The 26931-nt window shown below is 40.9% G+C and overlaps 1 protein-coding gene across 4 annotated transcripts in view; it reads right to left on the minus strand.

Annotated features, from left to right (window-relative positions):
* Positions 1 to 4424: 4424 nt before the first annotated feature.
* Positions 4425 to 26931, minus strand: part of PPARGC1B (PPARG coactivator 1 beta) — a 101720-nt gene continuing 79213 nt past the window's right edge. Inside the window, exons 4-12 of one of the 4 annotated variants that reach the window (XM_077265747.1) lie at positions 24011 to 24127; positions 21526 to 22579; positions 18867 to 18903; positions 18263 to 18327; positions 15938 to 16634; positions 15463 to 15541; positions 10250 to 10368; positions 9981 to 10135; positions 4425 to 9115 (exon numbers count right to left, since the gene is read on the minus strand). In XM_077265747.1, coding sequence (XP_077121862.1) covers positions 9012 to 9115; positions 9981 to 10135; positions 10250 to 10368; positions 15463 to 15541; positions 15938 to 16634; positions 18263 to 18327; positions 18867 to 18903; positions 21526 to 22579; positions 24011 to 24127 — 2427 coding nt within the window. In that variant the 3' untranslated portion in view covers positions 4425 to 9011. Of the gene's footprint in view, positions 9116 to 9963; positions 10136 to 10249; positions 10369 to 15462; positions 15542 to 15937; positions 16635 to 18262; positions 18328 to 18866; positions 18904 to 21525; positions 22580 to 24010; positions 24128 to 26931 lie in introns of all 4 variants that reach the window. The other 3 variants (XM_077265748.1, XM_077265749.1, XM_077265750.1) reach the window with 3 other exon arrangements.

The raw sequence follows: 26931 nt of genomic DNA on the forward strand, positions 1-26931 counted from the left end.
GTGACAAAATGTGCAATTGGTGAACAAAAGTTGAATTAGATGGGCCTATCTCTTTTTTTCAACCTATGTAACCTGTCCCTACAAAGGTATACGTTTAACCAAATTGTATAATTATGCTACATGTAAATAATTCAAGGAATGGAAAGTACATTTTTAGGCTAGATTTTACATCTTCTATATACTGTTTAGATAATGTAATTATTGACACTTTTGTATAGCATGCTGATTGTATTTGTACCTTCTCACTTCTATTTCTAAATTCATCTTGAATAAAATAAGACATCTGCTCTTAGCTATTGCTTGTGGATTCAGTTTTATAGTATGTTATGGTTATTTCTACCATTCACAGAACCACATACCCATGCCACAGTCAGCACAAATTGGATACTAATGGCACTTCAGAAGTTCTAATCATCATATTTGACATGCAATGTGAGTACAAACATTACAGAAGCACTCCCGCCATCTAAGTTTTTATCCTCTTAATAGATTGGAGACATCATGTAGAAAGTATCTTGTCCCTGCATTTATCATCCCCCTCTTCACCTCCTGACCCAGCTGCTCCCTCCTCCAGGGACTTTTGCAGTGATTCATGACTCATACAGAGAAAATCTTCCTCCTGTTTCTACATAGAGCTTACAAGGATTTAGCTACGGTAGTCAGTTTTAAATCACATGATGTCATAGACCTAATGGAAAAGAGAATAATTAACTGGGTAGAAAGAAAACATGATCAATTGTAAGTAGACAGTGCTATATAATATGGCAACTGCAATGTTACGAGGATAAAAATTTTAATTGGAGCGCTTCTTTAAGTCTGAGTCTCAGAATAATGCATCTGCCAGAAATTACAGCCGTTCTGCATTTGCAGGAAGGGCAGTAGTATGGCTGCTCACATACCTGTTCACACCAATTTTCTGGTTCAGAAAACACATACATATTAGCAGGGCAGACGCAAGCTTTCCTGCTGCCTGTGGTGAAAGTTGTGATGCTACCCCTCCTTGCAGTGCAAATCAATATACAACTGCAGTGATAAACACACACTTTTTTAATTTTTTGGGGGGAAAGGGTATATTTTCACACTTTTGTACTGTCAGTGACCTGGCAACATGATTCACAAAACATAGGAACTGGGGTGCAGAAAAGGGAAGAAGTATTTGGTTTAAACAGAAGGTAGTTTGTTCATGAAGGGCATGAGAGCAGTTCAGAAATAAATGTCTGCAGGCAACAGTGAAGCATGGTGGAGGTTCCTTGCATGTTTGGAGCTACATTTCAGCAAATAGAGTTAATCAATGGGGTCACAAATGCTGAGAAATACAGGCAGATACTTATGACCTTAATCACGGCCTGTCTAAGTATGGTTTCTGTAGACCTCAGTTTTAACACAATCAATATCATACAAGCCGTGAGCAAGGTACATGATGGACTGAAACATTGCCTCTTCTGTTGAATATTAAAAGGCGACTACTCAATAAATTCATCTCCTTGATTGAAGGTTGAGTGCTGTGGTTAATCTGTGTTTACACCAAATATTGATTAGATTTACATTTCTCCATTGCTCATCACTGTGCATTTTGCCAATTGAAAAAAACAAACTATTAACACTTCTAATTTTGAAAGAATAACTACTTTTTTCCACACCTGCCTAAAACAAATGTAATTAATGTCACAATGACTAGTTATAAACATGAGGTACTTAGCGCAAAAATTGTCAAATTTGAGTGTCTCCACCAGCCACGACAAGGAGTACCTTTTTATCCAAAATAATTCTATCAGGCCACAAGTCTACAAATATAAAGGCCAAGCATCTGGAAATTTTTGGATATATCTATGATGGAGGGACAAAATCACTCGTGTTTTTCCAAGTGCCAGGATTTTCAGTGTGTTGAAATCATGTACCTGATAGCAGCAGTGGGCCATTTTTTTAATTACAGTAGGAAGTGGTGGGATTATTTTATTAACATTTTGCCTTTAGGGACTGGTAGATTCCTTGCCAGCAGCAATCCAGCCAACAATGTCAAACTTGTTCAATTTTGATTATTAAGACATACCTGCAAAACAGTTCCGTATCCAACTTTGGTTTTTCTTTCCTATCTTTTATTATCGATTGTCTACCCGAATCACAGATATATTGATGGACTGTGTTGGCATCAAATTTTTATAGATATGGCATGAAAATATTGAATTTCCATTGTGCCATGTAATGTCTCTGAAATGGACTGGAGAGGTCCAGTCAACGTTTCACCTATTATCTCTCCCTGCATATATATGTACCCCTTTGCTAGGGAGGAAACACGTGAACATTTGCTCTTCTTTTAGAAGTGGCTGAAATACTGTGAGGTGTCCAGTGATATCACTGATAATTCCCTTTTAGAGATGGCATGGGAGAGTGATTTACAGATCATGTCCCAAGCCCATCTCACCAGTTTCTCGCTGGCAAGGTAACCCAGCTATGTTCCAATGATCATTTCCTTCCTTGTGCTGGTTTGTAATGTCATACTGCTATAAAGGGTTGTTCTCAAGTCTTCTCCGGAGCAGCACACAAATTTGCATTCTCTCACTTCCTTGTTTCTGGCACTGCGAGTTTTCCTTCTTGAGTGACAATTTTCGTGAGTAGCAGAGCTGTAATATTGATAGAACTATAAAGCTCTGCAAAATTTCTGCTGTCAGTGCTGTGTACTGAGTGCTTAATGCTATCATTATATTTGCATATAGAGATAACAGGGCATTTGAACAACCACACAACTTTGGACAGTGAGAGCCATGATTAGGAGACCTGTTCTTAAAGCTGCAGGCCTAGTAATTTTGCAAGATTTATGAAGGAAGATGGTCAGGAGCTAAGAGGGAGGGAGAGGGAGGTAATTGCTGTAGAGAAATCAAAAGGCTGGAGATAGCTAGCTGGGATGGAGCTAGGGCCGTGCATTTTGTGCCTGCATTTTTCTTGCCCGTCCCGGTACCGTATGTTATAATGTACATTTATGTATAATGTCATGTTTTACCTTTGACTACTGCTATTGGGTATACTTCATAATGTACATATTTATTACTGCTGCTTTGTATAAGATGTTCATTGTTTGTCATAGGGAACGTGTAGTACCCAAATTTTGCCACAACATGGGGTACATTATAGTTTTAGATATAGCACTGTAAATAGTTAATATAGGAGGGGTCACTGTGGTTAGGACAGGAGGACTTCCTGATTATAGTCAGTTGGGGCCAGGGAGCCCGTACCGTCCAGAAGGGCTTATAGCCCTCAGGAAGACACAGTGACCCTGCATCATTCAAGTGTAAGCCCAGCCATTCAGGGCCAGTGGGAAGGCTACAGCAGTGGCAGCAGTAATAACATTGACAGGGAGTGAAGCAGCTGGAGCTTCGGTGTGGTCACAGAAGAATAGATGGGCAGAACACTCATCACGTTGAGTAATACTTCAAGGATACATGCTCTCGTATCCGGGGTGAAATGGACGATGGAATTCCCAATCGGTGTAGGGCTGAACAGGGAACACACTGAGGAGTCGTATGATGCGGTTCGACCCGGGAACGTGCTTAGTGACAAAAGGAAGAGTGCAGGGAAAGTGGAAGACGAGTGCTGCTTGAAACATGGTTTTAATGCTGTTACGGCAATGGATGTGCTGTGTCCTCAAGTCAGTAACGTTGTTCAGTTAAAAGTTGCAATGGAGTGTGTCTCAATTCTTGTGAAACTGATTACAGAAAGTTTAGAGCAATGCAGAGAAGACCCTGATGGCGCAGTGAGAGAAGACACAGGTATGCAGAGTAATGGACACTGTAAATATGTGAAGGGAGGCCAGGGCACTGATATACAAAAATTCTCGGTCATGACTACGGCTCTGGCTGCCTCTCACATAGCTACTAGGCATACCTGGCCAAGGTCTGGGCCAGAAATAGATGCCGAGCTCTATGTAAACCAGTAATGATCAGAGAACGTGCAAGGATAAGGCCATATCCGAGCATGCTCGGGTGCTAACCGAGTGACTTCGGCGTGCTCGAAAAATATGTTCGAGTCCGTGCGTCTGCATGTCTCGTAACTGTGTAACAGCCGCAACATATGCAGGGATTGCCTGTTTGTTAGTAGTTCCCTGCATTTGTTGCGGCTGTCAAACAGCAGCGGGAGCTCGAACATGTTATTCAAGCACAGCGAAGTCACTCGGTTAGCACCCGAGCATGCTTGAATAACACCTTATCCAAGCACATTCACTCTTCACTAGAAACCAGCTGTACACTATGAAAAGATAAAAAAGCTCTCATTGCAGTAGAATGACAGCAAGTTTGAAAATAAGCAAGTTTGCAATGGACTTGCTTTTCTGCTAACTAAAGCAATTTAATACCATTAAAACACCATTTTAAAATTTTGCTGTATGATAATGCAAAAAAAACACAAAGGACAAATTACTCTGAAGACACAGGTTTAGTGGTTAAACTTTTACCATCCACGGTTTAGTTTTATTCATAGGCTGAACACAATTGCTATTTACAGTACATGAACGTAGAGATTCTACAGTTTATTTTTGTAATGTAAACAAGAAACTCCTTATCCAGAGGAATAGAATTTGAGTAAAATAAGCCAGTCCAGAAAGTATTTACACAATTTAAAATATATTTTATACTCACTGGATAGTACACTGATCAATTTTGGTTAAATTATCTACGAAACTATAGGATTTGACAATGTAAAAATACAATAAAACATTCTCTTTATAAGGTAGACAGTTAAAATCACACTAAAAGTAAAAAAAGGAAAAGGCATAGCAATGCATACCCATTTTAAAGATAAAAGTACATAAATAAAGATGCAACTAAATTTAGAAAATGAAATATAAAAAGAAAAAAAAACTACCATGAATAAAATAGCAAATAAATCATTCATACATATTAACCATTAATTCAATAATTAGCAGTGTTCTTTAAAAAAAATAGATTTATCCTGTAATTATAAATAACACAGCCGATGTGGTGCGGCAAAAACCCATACACCTTCCTAGTGAAATGCCTTAAATTATATACAAAATATCCATCATCCTTATGTCATTAGTAGTAATGCCCCATGCACCGCGATCTAGATTATTGCATTCTAGATTTCAAGCTCGGGAGCACGTTTACCCATCGTAAAGCACCAAACCAGCAATATTCCTAACATGGTCCAAATGGTGCCTCCAAAAACGGAAAAATGGGTCTTACTAACATCAGTTAGGGGGAAACCTGCTAAGAATGGACGGAATTTTCTTCTATACTATTGCTTAGGATCAGTAATGAAAAAGAAACAAGACAAGGGCTTAGGACAAGCTGGAGGGAAAATAAAGCAAGAAAGGGACAACTATATACATGGTGGAAGGGAAAAGAATTTTAAAAAAAATCAGTGAAAATGATTACATTTTGGACAAATTATGACAAAACCAACACCACATCCAAGCAACGGACACAATCAACATTGAGAAATTAAAAAACTCACTAACACGTGTTAATAGACGTTATAGTCCATTTTTAAAACATATCTTATTATATAGAGTAGTAAGCGGTTTGATTTTTTTTCTATGCGCTCGCCACTTGAAGGAAATAGTAATGCTGACCCACCACATCTAGTAATGAACGTTGGCTCGGTCAGATGAGCTATTCCCACTCTTACAACTCACATCTTAAGGTGACACTGAGCAGCAACATTGCTTTTCCTAAAATTAGACAGAAAAGATTTCTTCATGTGGAATTCGCGAATTCATAACTATTTGGGATTACTAACATTAAAAAATAATTCAGTGGTTTCATAAAAAAAGAAAATATCCCAATAGAATAAACTAGAAAATAATACTCCACTTTTGCCATATAGAGCTACAAGGTGCATTTATATACTTTGAATAGTAAGGGAATACATCTTGTTCTTGGAGATGCCATAAAACTACCTCTTATCTGCACACGTGGTTATGGCTTCCTCAGGTGTCATCCAATCCATCCTATGCGATTCTACAGTATGTCGACAACATTGGCCTAATGTGAATTAAGTAGAAGCTTCTGACGACAACCTCATATATTCAGATGCCGCCAACGATTCTAGAGCATGTCAACAACATTGGCCTAATGTTAATTAAGTAGAAGCTTCTGACGACAACCTCATATATTCAGATACCGCCAACGATTCTAGAGCATGTCGACAACATTGGCCTAATGTTAATTAAGTAGAAGCTTCTGACGACAACCTCATATATTCAGATACCGCCAACGATTCTACAGTATGTCGACAACATTGGCCTAATGTTAATTAAGTAGAAGCTTCTGACGACAACCTCATATATTCAGATACCGCCAACGATTCTAGAGCATGTCGACAACATTGGCCTAATGTTAATTAAGTAGAAGCTTCTGACGACAACCTCATATATTCAGATACCGCCAACGATTCTACAGTATGTCGACAACATTGGCCTAATGTTAATTAAGTAGAAGCTTCTGACGACAACCTCATATATTCAGATACCGCCAACATTGGCGGTAAGTGATGTCATTAAGTGATGTGACCGAGCATGGTGCAGTGACATCACCAACCCAAGACCGCTCCTAGCCATTCAAAGGCTCACCACATTAAATGGTGACATAACGTGCACAGTAAATACGATAGGTTCATACGCTGTCAATGAAAGACCACACAACAGGCTATTACATAGTGTTAATTAATGGGCATCAACATTTTCACCCAACAAATACATTGGATGAAGAACATCAGTTCTAGATTTAGTACTGCATGAAATCTATTGAGGATTTGATGATCATTATCCTATTGGGTGGTTACACTTTCATTTGGGAATATTTGATCGGGACTTTTTTCAGCATACTTAGTTTCGCAAAAACAAAAGCAATGTACGGTATATCCCAACCCAGATTAATAAGTGACTATTCGCACATCCCGTAAATGAATTGCTTTTAAAGACACAATTATCACCATAAATTCCTTGTCACCGTCATCACAGGCCACGATCTACCATGAAATACATTCATAGGTGTTAAGTGCACACCATGTAAATAAACAATGATGATCAAGCATGGTCTATTAACATAGATACTATTGGTGGACCCGCAATGAGACTACCTGTGCGTATACGCGTTGCATAAGTGCTGGACGATAAGCTTGCTAAATAATATCTAAAGGCCTCGTGGAAAGAACGTTTTACCCTTCTTAAATCCCTCAGATTCAAACACCAGTTTTTTGACTAAATATTCGCGAAGGCTTCTGCCGTCATGTCCTCGGACGTAGCTGGTCAGCAAAAGGAAGCACTACCGGACATTAGAAGCAGGAGGTTCGCCAGCCATGTACAGGCTATAACAAACTGAAGCAGCCCCCCAAAAGCTGAATTATTGATCTTTAACCCTTGCACTATTAAATCCCCAAATGCAACATATGTGCTTTGTGTAAACTGTAGACATCTATTCGGAGAATATTCCACATATTGTTGTCAAAACTATCAACACGGCACAGGACATAACGACTCGCCCTAAGGGCAACATTATATTCATATATATTTTTTATATATATTTATTTTGTATTCTACAGTAAACTATATAGCAATCACATGTAAACATCGTTGTTGTATGGGAATACTATGACAGATAAAGGCAGATCTACAATAAGGTGTTTGCCAAAGAGGTATGTTCAATCCTGGGATTCGCTGGAGCTGCTGGAAACTTTGGCAGAACATAAAAAAATAAGACCGGAGATATCTACCGGTAACTATTTGAAAGAAGTAAGGCTATGTCTCCTAAACTACGCGTAATGGCTTAATCCTACATTCTATGCTACCCTGGTAAACATATAGAAAACGGCTTCAGCAGTCGCAAGTGTAGACGGATGGCGCTATTTACAACTCTCCCGTGTCATTGGATAGAATGGCTTTTATATTACGCTAAAATGTTACCACCAGAAACACTTGCGTCTCCGTCGGGATATGGCGGGCATTATTCCAGCTGTGTATTGCTGTCAGTCATGTCATGATACCATGAATTCACTGCATATCATAAAGTGAGAAGGAGGATATTCTCCTCGGTAATCTTTGGGAAGAAGTCGTACTGTACGTGACATTATCAGAAATACTGGATTTATGGGTACATTTAGGACACCTGAACTGCAAATTCTGCAGGCGTTCCGAATTGCTATTGTGCGTTCTAGCAGCAGATGTTGCCGATCGGACATAGAAACTGCATCGTCTTCTGATGGCTGTCCACAAAACACATGTTCTCAGCATCATCTCCGATAAAGGAATGTGAACGTCATATTAAAAAGCATTAGGTTCATTAACTCATTGTATGTTGTGCGCGTTCCAAACTGGCTCTCAAGTAATACATAAGGGAAGAGGTTAAGGTTCTCGAAAGAAAAAAACAGGAAACAGAAGGAAAAAGGAAAGCACAACAGTGTGATCCAGGGTCATTACTATACCATGACACATATAGATGATCTTCAGACGTTTTCAATGCCCCAGTCGTCCAGATTTACAGTGATTCGCAACGATTCTTAATGTATTAGGATTAAATCTGATCTTTTGCAAACACCTCACTAGAGTGCATAGTTAAAAATGAAGCAAACGACAATATGAAATACAGTACGTGTGAACCATAAATACATTTTTTTTTTTAGTTTAAGAATATACATCTTTCTATTAAAAGTAGTTTTGTAATCCAGACTATTCACAAAATACTTTTTTTTTTGTGGCAATTTGTTTTACACACTACAGACAAAAATGTTATGGAGAACACAGCTGCAACCACAAGGGAAGAAGGAAGGACTTTATGTCTACAGACGCACCCGAAAAAAAAAAAAAAGCAAGGATACTCAAATGTGGCAGTGAGACAGCAACACCATGGGAAGATCACATACAGAAGCAGCTTTGTTCAATGTAAACATCAATTTAAAAGGAGAAAGTCGTTTGTATCTGTATTCCACTTTGTTTCGAAAAACGTAAACATGTCGGAAGTGCCTTGACTGAGGTATTGAGGTACTCCTCCATAATAAGGCTGTCATCGATGCAGACTTCTCTGTGCCTCCTTAAGCAAGCTGTCAAAATCCATCGATTCGTACTTGCTCTTCATCCCAGCCGAAGACGGCTCTGCCGCATTTGAATCTGAGGATCAAACAAGAAAAGAAAAAACTTACAATGGTTCAGCAAAAATGTGAAATGATTCATTCATCCATTGTATTTCAGCTTTCCTCAAAGAAGGAGTCCACAAAAGGAGGAGAACCAAGCAAGTGCCGAAAGGTCCCCTGCACACTCGTTAAAATAATCGTAAATTTTACATGAGCTAAAATCATATATAAGTGGAAGATTGCCACTAAAAAAGATCTTCCAGAGAGTTCAGTAGAACCATTGTCTGCTATAACAGAGGCTAAAATGCAGTTGTGTTCTAAACGTAGGAATGAGAGAAGGGTTGAAGAGGTTGTCCACCTTATGGGGACATTTTCTTAAATGCCTGTATATTGGGCTAAAAATCATTTTTGCATTTGGTTTTCATTAAAAATGCTGCATCGTTTGAAATTATGGACATTTTTTTAAACGAAACCCAATGCAAAAAAAAAAATTGTCCCCAAAGGTGGACAACCCCTTAATTTAGGTTTGTCAGTTAGTGATGAGCGAGCGTGCTTGGGAAAAGTGTAATTTGAGCACGCTCGTGTCCTAATTGATTATTTTCAGCGTGCTTGAAAAATATGTTCGAGTCCCCGCGGCTGCATGTCTCGCGGCTGTTAGACAATCCCCGCATGTGTTGTAGCTATCAAACAGCCGTGAGACATGCAGCCGTGGGGACTCAATGACACTCGGTCACGCTGATGACACCCGGTTAGCACTAGAGCATGGTCAGATAACACCTTATCCCAGCACGTTCGCTCATCACTATTGTTAATGCTAGATGAGCTGTATCACACTGGTAGAAAACCCAATCCCATGATATAATTTTCCAGAAACATGTAACTTACATGGCTATTAAATTTACCTAGATCAGTGTATTTGGTCCAAAAAAAATGTCTGAGACCTCCGTAGCTCATATGAAAGGAAGGCTCATTCCTTTTTCTCAGGGAAGGACCCTTCTTTAAAGACAACGCAGCATCCTCATGATACCGATACGTGATCAAGCCAAATTTATCTCTCCTGGAACATAAGACAGGAAGGGTAAACCCCAGGCCTACTAAACTGATTGAGGATCATTTACAACCCAGCACATATCTGTGGTGAGGAGAGGACTGCTCCTCCGCACACTTGTACCTGCTTCTGCTGAGAATCAGACATTCAGTGATCTCTCCAAAGACTTCAAACCTCCTCTTCAGCTCATTAGCAGTAATGCTGTTGGAGGGGCTTCTGATGCAGACGAGGCGCCCTTCATCCTGTGGGGAGAAGACAACACAAGTCACAGTTTCGTTAATAGAGTGAAGGTTCATAGGTAAAAAGTGGGCGCATGTAAAAAATATTCTCTCACGTCAATCTCTGGTTATGCGCTTTCTATGATTTTGCATATTCTAGAAATTATACCAACAATATGCCAGGAAAAGGAGTTGTTCGGTAAAAGAAAATTATCACCTATCCACAGGATCGCCTGGATCTCATCACCTATCCACAGGATTGCCTGGATCTCATCACCTATCCACAGGATCGCATGGATCTCATCACCTATCCAGAGGGTGGCCTGGATCTCATCACCTATCCACAGGATCGCATGGATCTCATCACCTATGCACAGGATCTCCTGGATCTTATCACCTATCCACAGGATCGCCTGGATCTCATCCCCTATCCACAGGATCCCCTAGATCTCATCACCTATACACAGTATCGCCTGGATCTCATCACCTATCCACAGGATCCCCTAGATCTCATCACCTATCCACAATATCGCCTGGATCTCATCACCTATCCACAGTATTGCCTGGATCTCATCACCTATCCACAGGATCGCCTGGATCTCATCACCTATCCACAGGATTGCCTGGATCTCATCACCTATCCACAGGATCCCCTAGATCTCATCACCTATCCACAGGATCCCCTAGATCTCATCACCTATCCACAGTATCGCCTGGATCTCATCACCTATCCACAGTATCGACTGGATCTCATCACCTATCCTCAGGATCGCCTGGATCTCATCACCTATCCACAGGATCGCCTGTATCTCATCACCTATCCACAGGATCGCCTGGATCTCATCACCAATCCACAGGATCGCCTGGATCTCATCACCTATCCACAGGATCGCCTGTATCGTATCACCTATCCACAGGATCGCCTGTATCTTATCACCAATCCACAGGATCGCCTGGATCTTATCACCAATCCACAGGATCGCCTGGATCTTATCACCAATCCACAGGATCACCTGGATCTTATCACCTATCCACAGGATCACCTGGATCTTATCACCTATCCACAGGATCGCCTGGATCTCATCACCTATCCAGAGGGTGGCCTGGATCTCATCACCTATCCACAATATCGCCTGGATCTCATCACCTATCCACAGTATTGCCTGGATCTCATCACCTATCCACAGGATCACCTGGATCTCATCACCTATCCACAGTATCGCCTGGATCTCATCACCTATCCACAGGATCCCCTAGATCTCATCACCTATCCACAGTATCGCCTGGATCTCATCACCTATCCACAGTATCGCCTGGATCTCATCACCTATCCACAGTATCGCCTGGATCTCATCACCTATCCTCAGGATCGCCTGGATCTCATCACCTATCCACAGGATCGCCTGGATCTCATCCCCTATCCACAGGATCGCCTGGATCTTATCACCTATCCACAGGATTGCCTGGATCTTATCACCAATCCACAGGATCGCCTGGATCTTATCACCTATCCACAGGATTGCCTGGATCTTATCACCTATCCACAGGATCGCCTGGATCTTATCACCTATCCACAGGATTGCCTGGATCTTATCACCTATCCACAGGATCGCCTGGATCTCATCACCTATCCACAGTATCGCCTGGATCTCATCACCTATCCTCAGGATCGCCTGGATCTCATCACCTATCCACAGGATCGCCTGGATCTCATCACCTATCCACAGGATCGCCTGGATCTTATCACCTATCCACAGGATTGCCTGGATCTTATCACCAATCCACAGGATCGCCTGGATCTTATCACCTATCCACAGGATTGCCTGGATCTCATCACCTATCCACAGGATCGGCTGGATCTCATCACCTATCCACAGGATCGCCTGGATCTCATCACCTATCCACAGGATCGGCTGGATCTCATCACCTATCCACAGGATCGCCTGGATCTCATCACCTATCCACAGGATCGGCTGGATCTCATCACCTATCCACAGGATCGCCTGGATCTCATCACCTATCCACAGGATCGGCTGGATCTCATCACCTATCCACAGGATCGCCTGGATCTCATCACCTATCCACAGGATCGCCTGGATATTATCACCTATCCACAGGATCGCCTGTATCTTATCACCAATCCACAGGATCCCCTGGATCTTATCACCAATCCACAGGATCGCCTGGATCTTATCACCTATCCACAGGATCCCCTGGATCTTATCACCAATCCACAGGATCGCCTGGATCTTATCACCTATCCACAGGATTGCCTGGATCTTATCACCTATCCACAGGATCGCCTGGATCTGCACTGATCGGTAGTACTGGGAATTTGTATCGCCAAAGGAGCAATTTAACCATATTACTATGAAGGACAGTGCTAATGCCCAACCCGTTCTACTGTACTGCGTGGATACCATTGGTTGGACCCTCTCTATCTATAGGATAGGATAGAACTTGGTTTTCATCGGACAATCTTTTTAAGTCATTTTTACAATATGGATTCCAGCATAATTGTAATGTATTCACAGTAAATGTTTACATGTTACTCAGGCCCCTATAGATAAGTCTTAAGAATTGTCAGCAGGAAAATACAGCCACATTTGAGAGCTACAGTAAGTCACTTATTGGGATTCTTGCTGTAATTTTGATAAAACACTTTTATCTGCTGCAGCTTGGCTAGCCTTCTTTGTGATAAGCTCCTGTTATGTAGTCCTTGATATTCACGAACTACATCAATTTCATACCCCACCACTGGCAGCTTTTTGCCTACGCACAGAGTAAGTAGAAGGTAGTTAAATACCTGGGCAGTGTTAGACAGAGCTCATCATTGCGAAGACTAGCAGAGCTGCAGCAAGTATAACAGTCAAGTAAGTGACCCAGCGCTGGAGTCTTGTTTCTATTTTACGCTGCCCTCAGATTGGGAAGACACATTCCCGGTAACACTGTATAACCTGCACTTGCACATTCAGCAAAGCCGTGTTTCCAACAGATAATGCTTGCAATCCATCTAAATGTGTATATATTTCCCTGTATTACTACAAACAAGCATCAGATAGTTTAAATGTGGGAGACGCTGCTCGCGGACTCCAACCTTTATATATTTAATATGGTCAGATGCTATTTGCTTCCTAAAATCAAAATGACAAATCCTATTAAAATCTACTGAATTATGGAACAAGCATTAAGAATGTGAAGAGGTCGCACCATTCCCTCTTTATTGAATTTCCAATGCATTTGGCTGGTAGCAGTATAATTTTGAAGGACATCATGGTCCATGCAAATTGCAGAAGTGGAGCTCTGGGCTGTTGGGTAAGAACTTTGAGTTTTATTCTTCGGTGGAGGAATAATCTCATATTGTGCCACCTACAGATATTTCACTACTGTCAGGGACAGGACATTTAAATCAGTAAAAAGCTTCTAAGTGCAGGCAGGATTTAAACACAGAATATTCCAAAGCATTGGACAAAAGTTTAGATATGAAGATTACAAAAAACTAGTGACATAATTAAAGGGAATATATCAGCAGTTTGTTTGTGATGTAATCTGACAGCAGCATGATGTAGGAGCTGAGATCCTGATTCCAGCCACGTATTTCTTCCTTTACCAGGTGCAGGATTGTCGCAGAATCACTTTTCTCTGCAAATCAGTGCTAGGGGCATGGCTGGACTAGCAAGCACAAGGTAGCTAGTCGGTAATAATCTCCTGCTGATAAAACACTGAAAGGAAACAAACAAATGGATGGGATACAGATCTGACAAATCAGGCCTAACATGAAGGATTTGTCTACTAATAGACTGCTGGGCTTGTGATGACTTGGATACAGAGGATTCAGCCTCTAAAACCCTTAGCAATCAGAACTTATTGTCAGAGGAGTTGCTTATCTCTGCATATTTTTCAAGGAATTAAATTAAAGGCAATCTGTCAGCAGGCTGTTGCTATGTAATCTGAGAACAAAATGATGTAGGGGCAGAGGGCCTGATTCCAGACATGTATCACTCACTGGGCTGTTTGGTGTAGTTTGGATAGAACCTCTGTTGTATATGTAGCAGTGGGCAGAATGCCAAACTGTGTAAAACCCCGCCCATAGCACTGATTGGCAGCTTCTTGTGTGGGGGTGCGGCTACACGGATTTGCCTGACTGGTCTACACGTAAGGCCTAGTCCTCTAGTGATAATCACCTGCTGATAAAACACTGATTGTATTGAAACTACAGCTAGCTGCTTAGCAAGTGACACATATCTGGAATCAGGCCCTCTGCCCCTACATTTTGCTGCTCTCAGATTGAATAGCAAAAACTTGCTGACAGATTGTCTTTAATGCACAGCACTAATTCCAATGAATGGGAGACCATGAACCCCAGGGTGAGATTTGTTAACATACAGAGCAATGTGGAGAATCTAATATCTGACCCTAGAAATGAATGGCCTCTAATGGCACTTCACTGATAGCATTTCACCAGCTTATTACACATGATTGCAGAGACTACTCAGCGGGTTTTATGTCAAAGACCTTTACCATAATAACTACGCAATAAAGTAATCAGGGATTCGCTAAATATGCCAGCATTACGTCACTTAGCAGCAATACTGTAATAAAAGATACGGCTATAAACAGTGGATGTGCTGTTAATGTCTGAGATGGGAATACCCCCCTTTATCATCTGGATCTGCACACACCAGCTCTCGTCCATAATGCGCGCACTTTACATTTGGCCTCAGGATTACCTGATGTATGGAGAACGTGCATCAGAAGTTGCTGCGTCAGGAAGGTTCACTGACCCCATGAGCATTTCCCTCGCTTACCTAGAAGATTGTATCCCCAAGGCCTTTTTTTACAGCCTGACCCTGTACACAACACCTCTGCAATGGAAGAGCACTTGGAGCCTACTAGATAGTCAGCAGCATTGGGCTAGCTCAGGGGAATCCTACACCTTGCCCAGCAAATAGGTATGAGGAGTCAGGGGCCATGCGTTAAATGCAGGGGGACGTCATGGCTTAGCTTTAAGCTTATAGAAGTGGCCTATTTTCGGATCCTATAGATTGATTCATGAGTACTTTTCCCCTTGCTATGATGCACTAAGCTACAGAATGTATAGAAAGCTTCACTACTCACAATGGCCTTCTGCCTCCTCCGCTGGATTTGCCTCTGGCTCGAGCTTCCAGTCTGTCTCTCTTCATTGCTTTCACACCTGCTTAAAGACACATACAGGAAACAAGTGAATAAAAAAAATCAGTATTTTCAATCTATTCCTACATTCAATTTCTATTGTCAGCACACACAGAGAAGCCATAAGGAGTATTATGCAAAAGGTAAATGTCGCGGATATGAATAATTTAGCGGCATAGCTTATGCTATTGCAGGAAACCCCTGGGCCATCTCATTTACTGTGACCAGATACTAAGCATCCAGCACAAGCATCAGCAATATTACGGTATGGCAGGATGAAACGTTAGGCGACGGCGAGCAGAATGTAGAAAGCGGGCACCACCTGGCATCTACCCAATCTGCTGCCGTCACTAAAAGCTATCTGTAGAAAAAACTAGGCATGCACCATGCATAAGATTGAGCATATATATATATAGTGTACCTATGTGTCCTCTTGCTGTCGGATGAGCTGATAACTCTAGCAGTGGTGGCTTGATAGCTCTGTAACTTGGATTGGGGGCTCCTTCTAGAACACGACTTTGCCCTAAGAGGTGACAGGCAGGCCTCGTCAGGAGAACTGCAGTCGCTGTCCTCAAAAACCGAGTCATACTCAGGGTTAATACATGTAACATCATCCTCTTCCTCTTTAAGAGTATTATCTGGAAAGCCAAAATGCTTAGTGAGACTGGCTCGAATCTCATGATCTTTTAAGACTTTGGTGTCTTGTGTCAAAGACCCTTCGGTGATTTTCCGCTGCGATACTGGAGTTATGGGCTGCTTCTTTTTCTTTTCACCATAATTTGGTAAATCCAGAGACTTCAATATTTTTCTCTGGAGTACAGTTTCCGATTTCTTAACCTGGCAATAATCATGGTCTCCAAAAGATCGGGAAAATGGCCTTTTATTTCCCAGTGAGGGAGAGTTTGCTGGAAGGGACTGTGAGCGACTCAAATGTGCGTATAGTTCGGTTCTCTCTGGCTGCTTCTTTGAAAGTTTCCTATTGACAGACAGAGTTACTTCGGCTTCTTCTCCTTTAAAAGACAGGAGTGAACCTTGAGTTAGAGATTCCGGATTGATCTCTGGTTTGTAGAGGTCTTCTTCCGCAGGCTTGTATGGTGGAGTAGTGGGTGGCGTGAGTCCTTTTGGGAAAAAAACAACAAGATTATTCTTGCCCCAAACGCCTCCATTACTTATTTTTTATGTTTATTTTTCAGATCTGTCCACAAAAACACCATCTAGAGCAGCAGTCCCCAACCTGTGGCTCGCGGGCCCGTGATGTGTGCCTCGCGGCATTAGCACCAGGTGTAGCAAAGAGCCATTAAAAGCAGATCTCTAGATGGTGAATTTTGTGTGTAGCCCTGCACAGAAGAGCACATCTGAATGGGGGTAAGATAGGAAACCCTGGAGCTTGGCATACTGCCTAGGTGTGATTTTAGTGGAAAAGCATTGGCTGTCATTATACCAGTAATAGGGGGCTCAAGTTGTCACTATTGTGAGTGGATCAGGAGCTAGATGTGGCCTCGACCCTCTTTCATAGCTGAATATGGCTCTCAAGATCAGAAAGGTTGGGGACCTCAGATCTAGAGACTCCACAATCAACGTCCGCCCATTCCTTCTACAAAAGCACCAACTAGAAACTCATAAAGAGTCTCAAGATGGATATAACACTGCACTTACTGTTTCGTCCCACTTCACTTACTATGTGCCATCCTGACACTCTCCTATAATCAGTAATATTACATGTGACTACACTGGCTCAGTTTACTGCAAGGGGAGCAACAATAATTATTATGCAGTCATTTATTTTAACATCTTCCCGACCTTTGAAGTATATATACTTCATGGAAAGACTTCCCGACCAATAACGTATATATACGTCATTTATGCAATTCATGCGCCACACTCCCCGCAACTACAGTTGGATCGCTATGATTGGCTGTTCAATTCTGAACAACCAATCACAGCGTTTTCAGTGCTTCAGGCAATTTTACTGCCTGAAACACTGATGTCCAGCCTATGATTGGTTTTACAGCACCGATCATAGGCTGGAGCCTAGCAACGACAGTATCACCAGGCCCAGTGTTAATTGGTGCAATCGGACAATGACGTTGATCGCACCAATCAGAGTGCGCCGAGGCGACGTGACCTCAGTTTGACTGCCCTGCACTTTCTCATTCTAGATTTGGATGTGTGCAGAAAAGTCAAACTGCTGTTCTGTTGTGCTGTGCTGGGCCTTCTGGTTCCACAGACTTTTTGAAGGAAGCAAAAGAGTATACAGACATTACAGTATGGGATCACAGCTGATTCTTTCTGTGAGGTAAAACATAGTATAAAAACAGGCAGTGAAATGTTTTACCTCACAAAAAGAATCAGCTGCGTTTCTCTGCTGTGCTGTCTGTATCCTCTTTTGCTTCCCCCCTGCCCAGGAGATGTGATATGATTAGACCATGTCCCTGTACGGTCAGACACAGCCATTACACAATACACAGCAGGGGCACATTTATAAGATTATCTCGCCACAGGAACATTTTATTTAAGCACATCCAATTGTGGAAAGTATTATTATTCCAAGATCTATTTATTAAAATATACTTTGGTTAATGGCATAATCCCTTTAAGGCAACCAGATTGATACTTATTGGGAAGTCCTGCAGGGGTGATTCAGTTATTATTGTTTACTAACAGTAAAAAGCACCTAAAAAGAGGAAAGTACACGCTAACAACAGACGCCTAACGAAATATACATAGAACAGAATACAGTCCTTACCTGCGGTCCCACACAACTCAACAGTAAGTCCTTGCTCGAACGTCCTCTTTTCAAATGTAGGGCTGCTGCAAAAGAGCAGAAAGAAACACATTTTGAAGCCAAGCATTGCCAAACTAATGCGCTAAGAATACAAAGGGTATTTCTGGCTTCTGCGCCTAAATTTTCAATAAATGCACAGCCATTTTTGGCCAATACAAGGTGAATTGGGGTATAACCCTTTCAAGTATCAAAGTGAAATTTACTAAATAAGCATGGTATAAAAAACAGACACTTTCAATACGATAAATTAATTAATTCATAGTGAAGAAAAAGGCCTAGAAGGGTAAATACAAAAGGGAACTCTTTTACCACAAGGTGGCAGTGTGAAACACTGAGCATGTAGGGCAAAATGGATAACATGAAGAATTATATTGGTACAGTTGATTAATTTCCGCAATGGGCATTTGTGGATAAACTGAGGAAGGCCCTTGTGTTTCTTTCTTATAGGTGCTTCATCATCAAAGACAGCATGCCAGGAATTTCAAAATGGAAAAAAATATATAAAATTGGCTTGTAAAAAATAGCTGATGATTGCATATAAGACAGGAGTATATAAAATGCTTACGTTTCAGTTGGAGACAATGGCGAGCATCCGGTATTATCTGAAAGTATAAAAGTAAATTATATTATTGGAATATAATGAAATACATCTAGGAGCAATACTCATTTTCTCCACTGGATGGTGCTAAAGCCTATAGGAAACTAAAAGGTGCATTAATGAGAACACTAGGTCTCACTCGAATGCCGAAATCCCAATTACCTGTACTATGCGAGAAAGGATTATTAAATGTGGATGCAGAAACCCACACTGATCCTTTCTCTTTGTATAAGTTCTGACAATGAATTCTGAAGCTTGTTGTCTGACTAGGTAAATATGACTGGAGGAAATGAAGGTGTCTAACAACCAACCACCAAATAAAATATATTCTTTATCAATATTAATTAAAAAGGTAAAAATATGAACATCCCCCCCCAAAAAAAAAAAAAAATGTAAAGGAGTGATATCCATGTGTCATTACCCTGACAAACTGCCAAGTGGGGGCACCAATTTTGCCAACATCCGAGGTCGGGTAGGGTGATTGTTTAAAGTACACTGTTGAGAGAAAGTATCCCTCTCTCCCGATATCCCCTCCTATTTTGCTACTCTATACAAAGTAGTTGACATTGATTGTGACCCTGGGGCCATTTACCACTCCTTTTCATTTTCTTTTGCGGTATGCTAATTTTTCTGCTTTTTCATTAATATTCATTGCCATGCTACGCATTGCCATTCTCATTGCTCATTTGATTTGTCATGAGACTATCATAATAGTGAAGCCTGATCACAGTGCACCAATATTGAGTCAGAGCACAAAGCCCCTCTGAAAAATTTCTAGGCTTCCTGCTGTAGTTTTGATAATATACAGTGGATATAAAAAGTCTACACAATCCTGTTAAAATACATATTTTTGTCATGTCAAAAATACCAAAAAGAATCACTTTAGAACTTTTTCTACTTTTAATCTGTGAGAAAATAACAAATCTAAAATGAACTTATGGTTGCATAAGTGTGAACACCGTCTGATAACTGGGGATGTCGATGCGTTCATGTGAAGGGAGTCTGATTAACCCCATAGAAAGTCTAGCTTTTCTAGTAGGAATTTAATGACTTTTTTAGTTTCATGTTACAAAAATCAGCTTACAACATAGAAAAGGGTAACAAAAATCAGCTTACAACTTAACAAAGGGATCTCATTGTTGAAAGTTATCAATCAGGGAGAAGGGTACAAAAAAAATTTCAAAGGTGTTAGATGGTGTGATCCAAAACTAACACTGATTTAATCCTAAGTCTCTATTAAGTGTAATAATCACATTATTTTCTAATATACTTTAATTAAAAATTCCCTACCGTTCCCTCTCTACTCTCTCTAACTGCTTTATTTTTTTTTTCTTTTACCGGCTTCCTGATTGATGGCACTATGTTTGGGAATACCCAGTACATGGTGGGATACTCAAACAAGACATCATCATGGGGAAAAGACTGCAGTCACTGCCTCAGCTTCTGTATCCTCCCTGAAATGAAGTGTTATCAGTGACTTCCGTCTCTGGGGCTGGGCTAGTCCCTGCTCTACTGAGCATGCATCATTAGTCATTACCAATGTATGTTTTTGACATTGTGCAATATTTTTTTCAATGCACAGTAACAGTGCACTCCCACATCGGTTCTGATGAGAAGTGAGAAGTCGGCAAAATATCCAACTAAGCATACGTCGGAAGTAAACACCAGCATATGCTCAGGAGAGCAAAGACTAGACTAGCCCCTGAAATGGACATCACTGATGCTTATTTTTTTGGATAGGGACTTAAGCTGTGCCAAAGACAGCAGCCTTCTCAGAGTATGCCAGCATGCACTGGGGATTCTCAAACCAAGTATCAACAAACAGGAAGTTGGTGAAAAAAAAAGAAGATAGAGGGAGTAGAGAGGGAGTGGTGGAGTATTTTTAGTTAGATTACATTATTATATTAAACAGAGATTTAGGATTAAATCAGTGTTCTTTTGGACACCCCTTTAAATTTGCCACAACAGTGACATTTACCTAAAACTGGATGTTCCTCAAAAATTGATGAAAAGACAAGAAGTAAATTGGTCCAGGAGGCAGCCAAGAAACCTACAGCAACATTAAAGGAGCTGCAGCAAGTTCCAATAAGTACTGGTTGCACAAAGCATGTGACATCAAGCTCTCGTATTCTTCATATGTCTGGCCAGTGGGTACAGTGTCAAGATGGAAGCCTTTTCTTACAAAAAAAAACCATCCAAGCTCAGTCATGTATTGCCGTAATCTATGTCTGCCAAAAGCATGTGGGAAAACAAGTTACGCTCTGAAGACTCCAAAGTTGATCTTATTGGCCATAATTTCAAAAGGTATGTTTGGCGCATCACCAGAAGTACACCATACCCAAAGTGTAGCATGGTGGATGCAGCATCTTTCCTTGGCAGTCAATTTTCTCTGTAACTGTCCCTCCTGGTGGGCAGCAATGTCGCCAATTTCAAATTGAGTGAAAGAGGATATTTTCTGTGATACAGATGTGAACAGAGACCTAGTCCTTTGAAGGTTTAAGTTTATTACCTTGTTCATTCTGGTCTTGTCCAAACTGGCACTATAGAAAACTAAATCACACCTTGCTATCAGTCAGATTAAACCCTTGGATTACACAGCACATCATGGTTTTCGGATCTGCCTTACCTTGCGGATGACACTGTTGATTGGCAATGTCACGCTGTACTTCTAGGGTATCACTCTGAAGGATGTCTAAATCCTGTAGAGCTCTATCCAGTTCTGTTTGGCCATTTGCTTCATTTGACTCTCCAACTTCAATTTCAGCAACCTGCTCATCATCAACAAAAGGTTCCACTGTCAAACAGAGGTTCTGTGCTGCCGGGAGCAGGCTGTCCGCATCCGTTCGTGCTATACATGTCTGTGGAGAGGTTTCAGTAAACCAGAACTCTGGATTTAGTCTGCTCGAACGTCTCACATAAACAGAGCATTCCTGCTTAGAGGCAGATTTATTGGTCACCTGCTCTTGAGCAATATGTGCTGAGCTTCCAGAACCTGCTCCCATACATCGGCCCTCTTTCTTGAGAGCCAGATATTGCTTTTCAGTTTTCTCCAATACAGGTTTAATCCCCTTCTCTAACCCCCCTTCTATTTTATCTTGTGGCAGACGACTGCAAAATAAATTTGAGAATGCTGCATATACTGGCTGTGCCAGCCGATATGGCTTGCTCACGTCCTCACAAATGTCTCTCGCTAGGAGTTCTTTCAATATTGAGGACCCAGAGTGGGCTCGCTTTGCCCTTTTAAAGATGCCCAGTGTAAGACAGTTTCCTTTGGCATTTGCCAAGTTCACTTTGCTTCCACAATTATGTAGGGTTTGTGTGGAACCACTTTTAGCTCTCTTTAAGAGACTGTTAGATTGCTGGTGCTTCTCATCACTATGATGCTTTTTGGGTGGAAGGCAGTAGGTGTGCATATACCGGATGAGGTCTACCACTGCTTTCTTTTCCTTCTCACAGGTGAACTGTGGATCCTGTTCCTGTAAAGTATACAATGGCCAGGAGCTCCCAGACTCATCTTCGCTGAGCTCCTCTTCATTCAGATCATTTTCTCCTGTATTGCTTTCATCCTTAACTGCAGGTTGAGGGACACACGGGGTTGATACCAAATGTCTGTGTAGTTCACTACAGCTTCTGCCCTGTGCTTGAGGAATGCAAGTCAGTCTTTCTGTTGGACTCTCCACCTGCAAGAGAGTTTTTGTTATTACAACTCATGATCGGAAATAACCAGCATCTGTCGACATAAATGGCTCCAACTCTCCATGGTGTATTTGAACTGCTATGTTGGCCGAATGGGTCCACTCTCAAAAGTGTAAACTGTTATATTGGACGATTAGGTCCACTCTCCAAAGTGTATCTAAATTGCTATATTAGCCGATTAGGTCCACTCTCCAAAGTGTATCTAAACTGTTATATTGGCCGATTAGGTCCACTCTCCAAGGTGTATCTAAACTGTTATATTGGCCGATTAGGTCCACTCTCCAAAGTGTATCTAAACTGTTATATTGGCCGATTAGGTCCACTCTCCAAAGTGAATCTACACTGTTATATTGGCCGACTAGGTCCACTCTCCAAAGTGTATCTAAATTGCTATATTAGCCGATTAGGTCCACTCTCCAAAGTGTATCTAAACTGTTATATTGGCCGATTAGGTCCACTCTCCAAAGTGTATCTAAACTGTTATATTGGCCGATTAGGTCCACTCTCCAAAGTGTATCTAAACTGTTATATTGGCCGATTAGGTCCACTCTCCAAAGTGTATCTAAACTGTTATAATGGCCGATTAGGTCCACTCTCCAAACGGTATCTAAACTGTTATATTGGCCGATTAGGTCCACTCTCCAAACGGTATCTAAACTGTTATATTTGCTGGATGCTTTAATATAAGCTTTTAAAAAGTTTCACAAACTATTATAGCATATGACCACACTAATATCTGTATGGATAATGGAAAGACTGGAGATGCTTTCAGTTTAGAAACGCTTTTGTACTATACCTTATATATGCACTTTATTATAATTTATACTTTGCCCTCTAGCACTTTACTGCGGGGCTCATCTTGTCACATGCTGACACCCACTCTCGCCGATGAGGATACTACCCTACATTAGGTTAAAGGTTAGGCTTTAATTATGCGGGTTGGGTCATTTTGTGTTTATAATGCTTGTTGAGTTTTGACCTTTCATAATATTCCAAACCCTTGGGCATAACATTTGGGGATCTGTATAGTGCTGCCGAGAACCACTGATCAGTGAAAACACCACTCTGAGTGTGCAGCTGCTGCTTGAGCTGTGTGCACAGAGCACTGTACAGACTCAGCAGTAAGTAATGTATGAACCCATAGATGTATTGTTGAGCGACTCCACCACTCTGTGTGCACTTCATACAGGAGCTGAGCACTTCAGAGCGGTGTTTTGACCAATCGGAGAAGGTCTCAGGACCGGAACCATCACTGACCAACAAAGCTATACAGCAACTATCATGTATAAATCTTTTATAAAATGACAGTCACACTTTAAGAATGTGGTCATACACAATGATAAAAACAAAGAGATAAAAACTTTTAATACACCATCACACTGCCAACATTAACGAGAGTACGAGGCTGACTTTACCTTCAAACATTGCCGCTGAAGACGGACCTTTGAGGTTCCTTGATGTCGAGAACTGCTGTCATTGTGTGCATCAGAGCCTGTGGGCGTCTGTGCAGGAGAAAGAAGCAACTTCCTAAGCTGTAAAACATGAAGTGAAGACACATCAGAGACCATACATTGACAATGAGAAAATCATAAGTACATGTTATAAGCACGGCACTAAGATACTGGCATGTCTTTAGTTGCATAAGCGAACTGAACACAGCAAATGTGGAGACATCACCCAGTCTAATAATTGGATATTAATACGTAACGTGTCTTATTTATATGGCAGCGAGAAAAAATTGTCCGGATCACGACACCACTTGCGTACATCATATATGTAAGTGGACTACACAGCTACCAAGAAATGATCGGGAACAATATACATTTTCTTCTATTTATGAATAATGTCATATGCGGTTAGTAAGTTGGCAGTAGGCCGTTTACTTTTTTAAAGGGGTATTCCTATCAGGAGCGGTCACAGACAGAAAAGGGTCCTTGTATAAGAACAATATATGGGCGCTTTGCAGTCATATATCATAATGCACAATTGCACCTGATTTGGAGGTAGAAGTGGGTCCCTTTAGCTCTTAGGCCCCTGTGTGGTGGCACAGGTTGGAACAATAGTATGTCCGCCGCTGATGCCCATCATAGCCATTGGCTGTTTCTAAACTTCTATCCAGTTGTAACCACCGCAGAGGGACAGGTATTTTCATTTCAGACATGGAAATATGCTTTTTATGCCGTCTGATAGCCCTTTGAACATATTCAGCTCTGGCAAAAATTAAGAGACCACCACATCAAAATCCTGTCATAGGCAGCCCAATCTCCAGACCTGAACCCCACTGAAAACCTCTGGAATGTAATCAAGAGGATGATGGATAGTCACAAGCCATCAAACAAAGAAGAACTGCTTACATTTTTGCGCCAGGTGCAGTGTGAAAGAGTGGTGGAAATCATGCCAAGACGCATGAAAGCTGGGATTAAAAATCATGGTTATTCCACAAAATATTGATTTCTGAACTCTTCCCGAGTTAAAACATTAGTATTGTTGTTTCTAAATGATTATGAACTTGTTTTCTTTGCATTATATGAGGTCTGAAAGCACTGGGGTTTTTTCTTAATTTTGACCATTTTTCTTTGTCAGCAAAAAAATACAACATTTATTGTTAGGAAATTCGGAGACATGTCAGAAGTTTATAGAACAAAAGAACAATTTACATTTTACTCAAAAATATACCTATAAAGAGAAAAATCAGACAAACTGAACATTTTGCAGTGGTCTCTTAATTTCTGCCAGAGCTGTATATATATATATATATATATATATATATATATACACACACACACAGCATGATGTGGGTGTTTATATATTTAAATTACTACTTACAAATGCCTTATTTTGCAAAAAAACAAAACACAAAATTTTAAGGAAAAATGTTAGGCTCTGTGCAAATTGTATTGTGGTTTCTGTCGTGAATGGAAACCACAATGAAGTGACTTACAGTGCCAAATGTGAATGTAGCCTTAGGCCCTGCTCACATCATGTTTATGCTGTTTGGCGAGTGAATATCCTTGAAAAAAAATTGCAGCCAAAATTCTGAGGCCCAAACAACAGCGAGGAGCTAGTGCTGTACCTGGCAGGGGAGGTTACCTGCTTTGTTATTGGTATTCAGAGTATTTGGGGTCCATATTAAGACAAGTGGAAAACTAATTTAAATGTATATGCTTTTAATTTCTTTTCGGTAGGAGATAGAGCAAAAAAAATGTCTTCGTCGTGCTCGAAAATATGCTCGAGTCCTGGCAGCTGAATGTCTCGCGGCTCTTAGACAGCCACAACACATGCGGGGATTGAATAATAAACGGGCAATCCCTGCATGTGTTGCGGTTGTCTAAGAGCCACGAGACATTCAGCTGCGAGGACTCGGACATAGTTTTCAAGCATGCCGAAAACACTCGGTTAGCACACGAGCATGCTTGGATAACACCTTATACCAGCACGTTCACTCATCATTAATGTTTCTGTACCTTTTTACAATTAAAGGACGCAGACACAGGCATAAAACTGTATACTTCTGTCTACGTTTTAGGGTAAATGTTAAACGCATATGTTTAATTGTCAACACAAAATGTGATATCAACAGGGCCTCATGCTAGTTAAATCCAAGAAATGAACCATGTGCCATCCCTCATTATTCAATCCGCATAGTAATTTTAACTGGACTACTTTTAAAGTGTCCCTGTAAGGCTTAACTCCCAATGAAAAGATAGCTATAATGGAGAAATGTAATTGTTACAATTTACTCCACACTAAAATTGAAATACACTAAGGACATGAATTTAAGAGAAAAAATGAATATACAGGTGCTTCTCACAAAATTAGAATATCATCAAAAAGTTAGTTTATTTCAGTTCTTCAAGACAAAAAGTGAAACTCATATATTAGATAGAGTCATTACAGAGTGATCTATTCCAAGTGCTTATTTCTGTTAATGTTGATGATTATGGCTTACAGCCAATGAAAACCCAAAAGTCATTATCTCAGTAAATTAGAATAATTAACAAAAATCACCTGCAAAGGCTTCCTAAGCGTTAAAAATATCCCTTAGTCTCTTTCAATAGGCTCCACAATCATGGGGAAGACTGCTGACTTGACAGACGTCCAGAAGGCAGTCATTGACACACTCCAGAAGGAAAGTAAATTTTGCATTTCATTTGGAAATCAAAGTCTCCAGAGTTTGGAGGAAGAGCGGAGAGACCACAATCCAAGCTACTTGAGGTCTAGTGTGATGTTTCCACAATCACTAATGGTTTTGGCAGCCATGTCATCTGCTGGTGTAGGTCCACTGTGTTTTATCAAAACCAAAGTCAGCGCAGCTATCTACCAGGAAATTGTAGAT

The sequence above is a fragment of the Ranitomeya variabilis genome, chromosome 5, assembly GCF_051348905.1.
Source record: "Ranitomeya variabilis isolate aRanVar5 chromosome 5, aRanVar5.hap1, whole genome shotgun sequence".
Lineage (NCBI taxonomy): Eukaryota > Metazoa > Chordata > Amphibia > Anura > Dendrobatidae > Ranitomeya > Ranitomeya variabilis.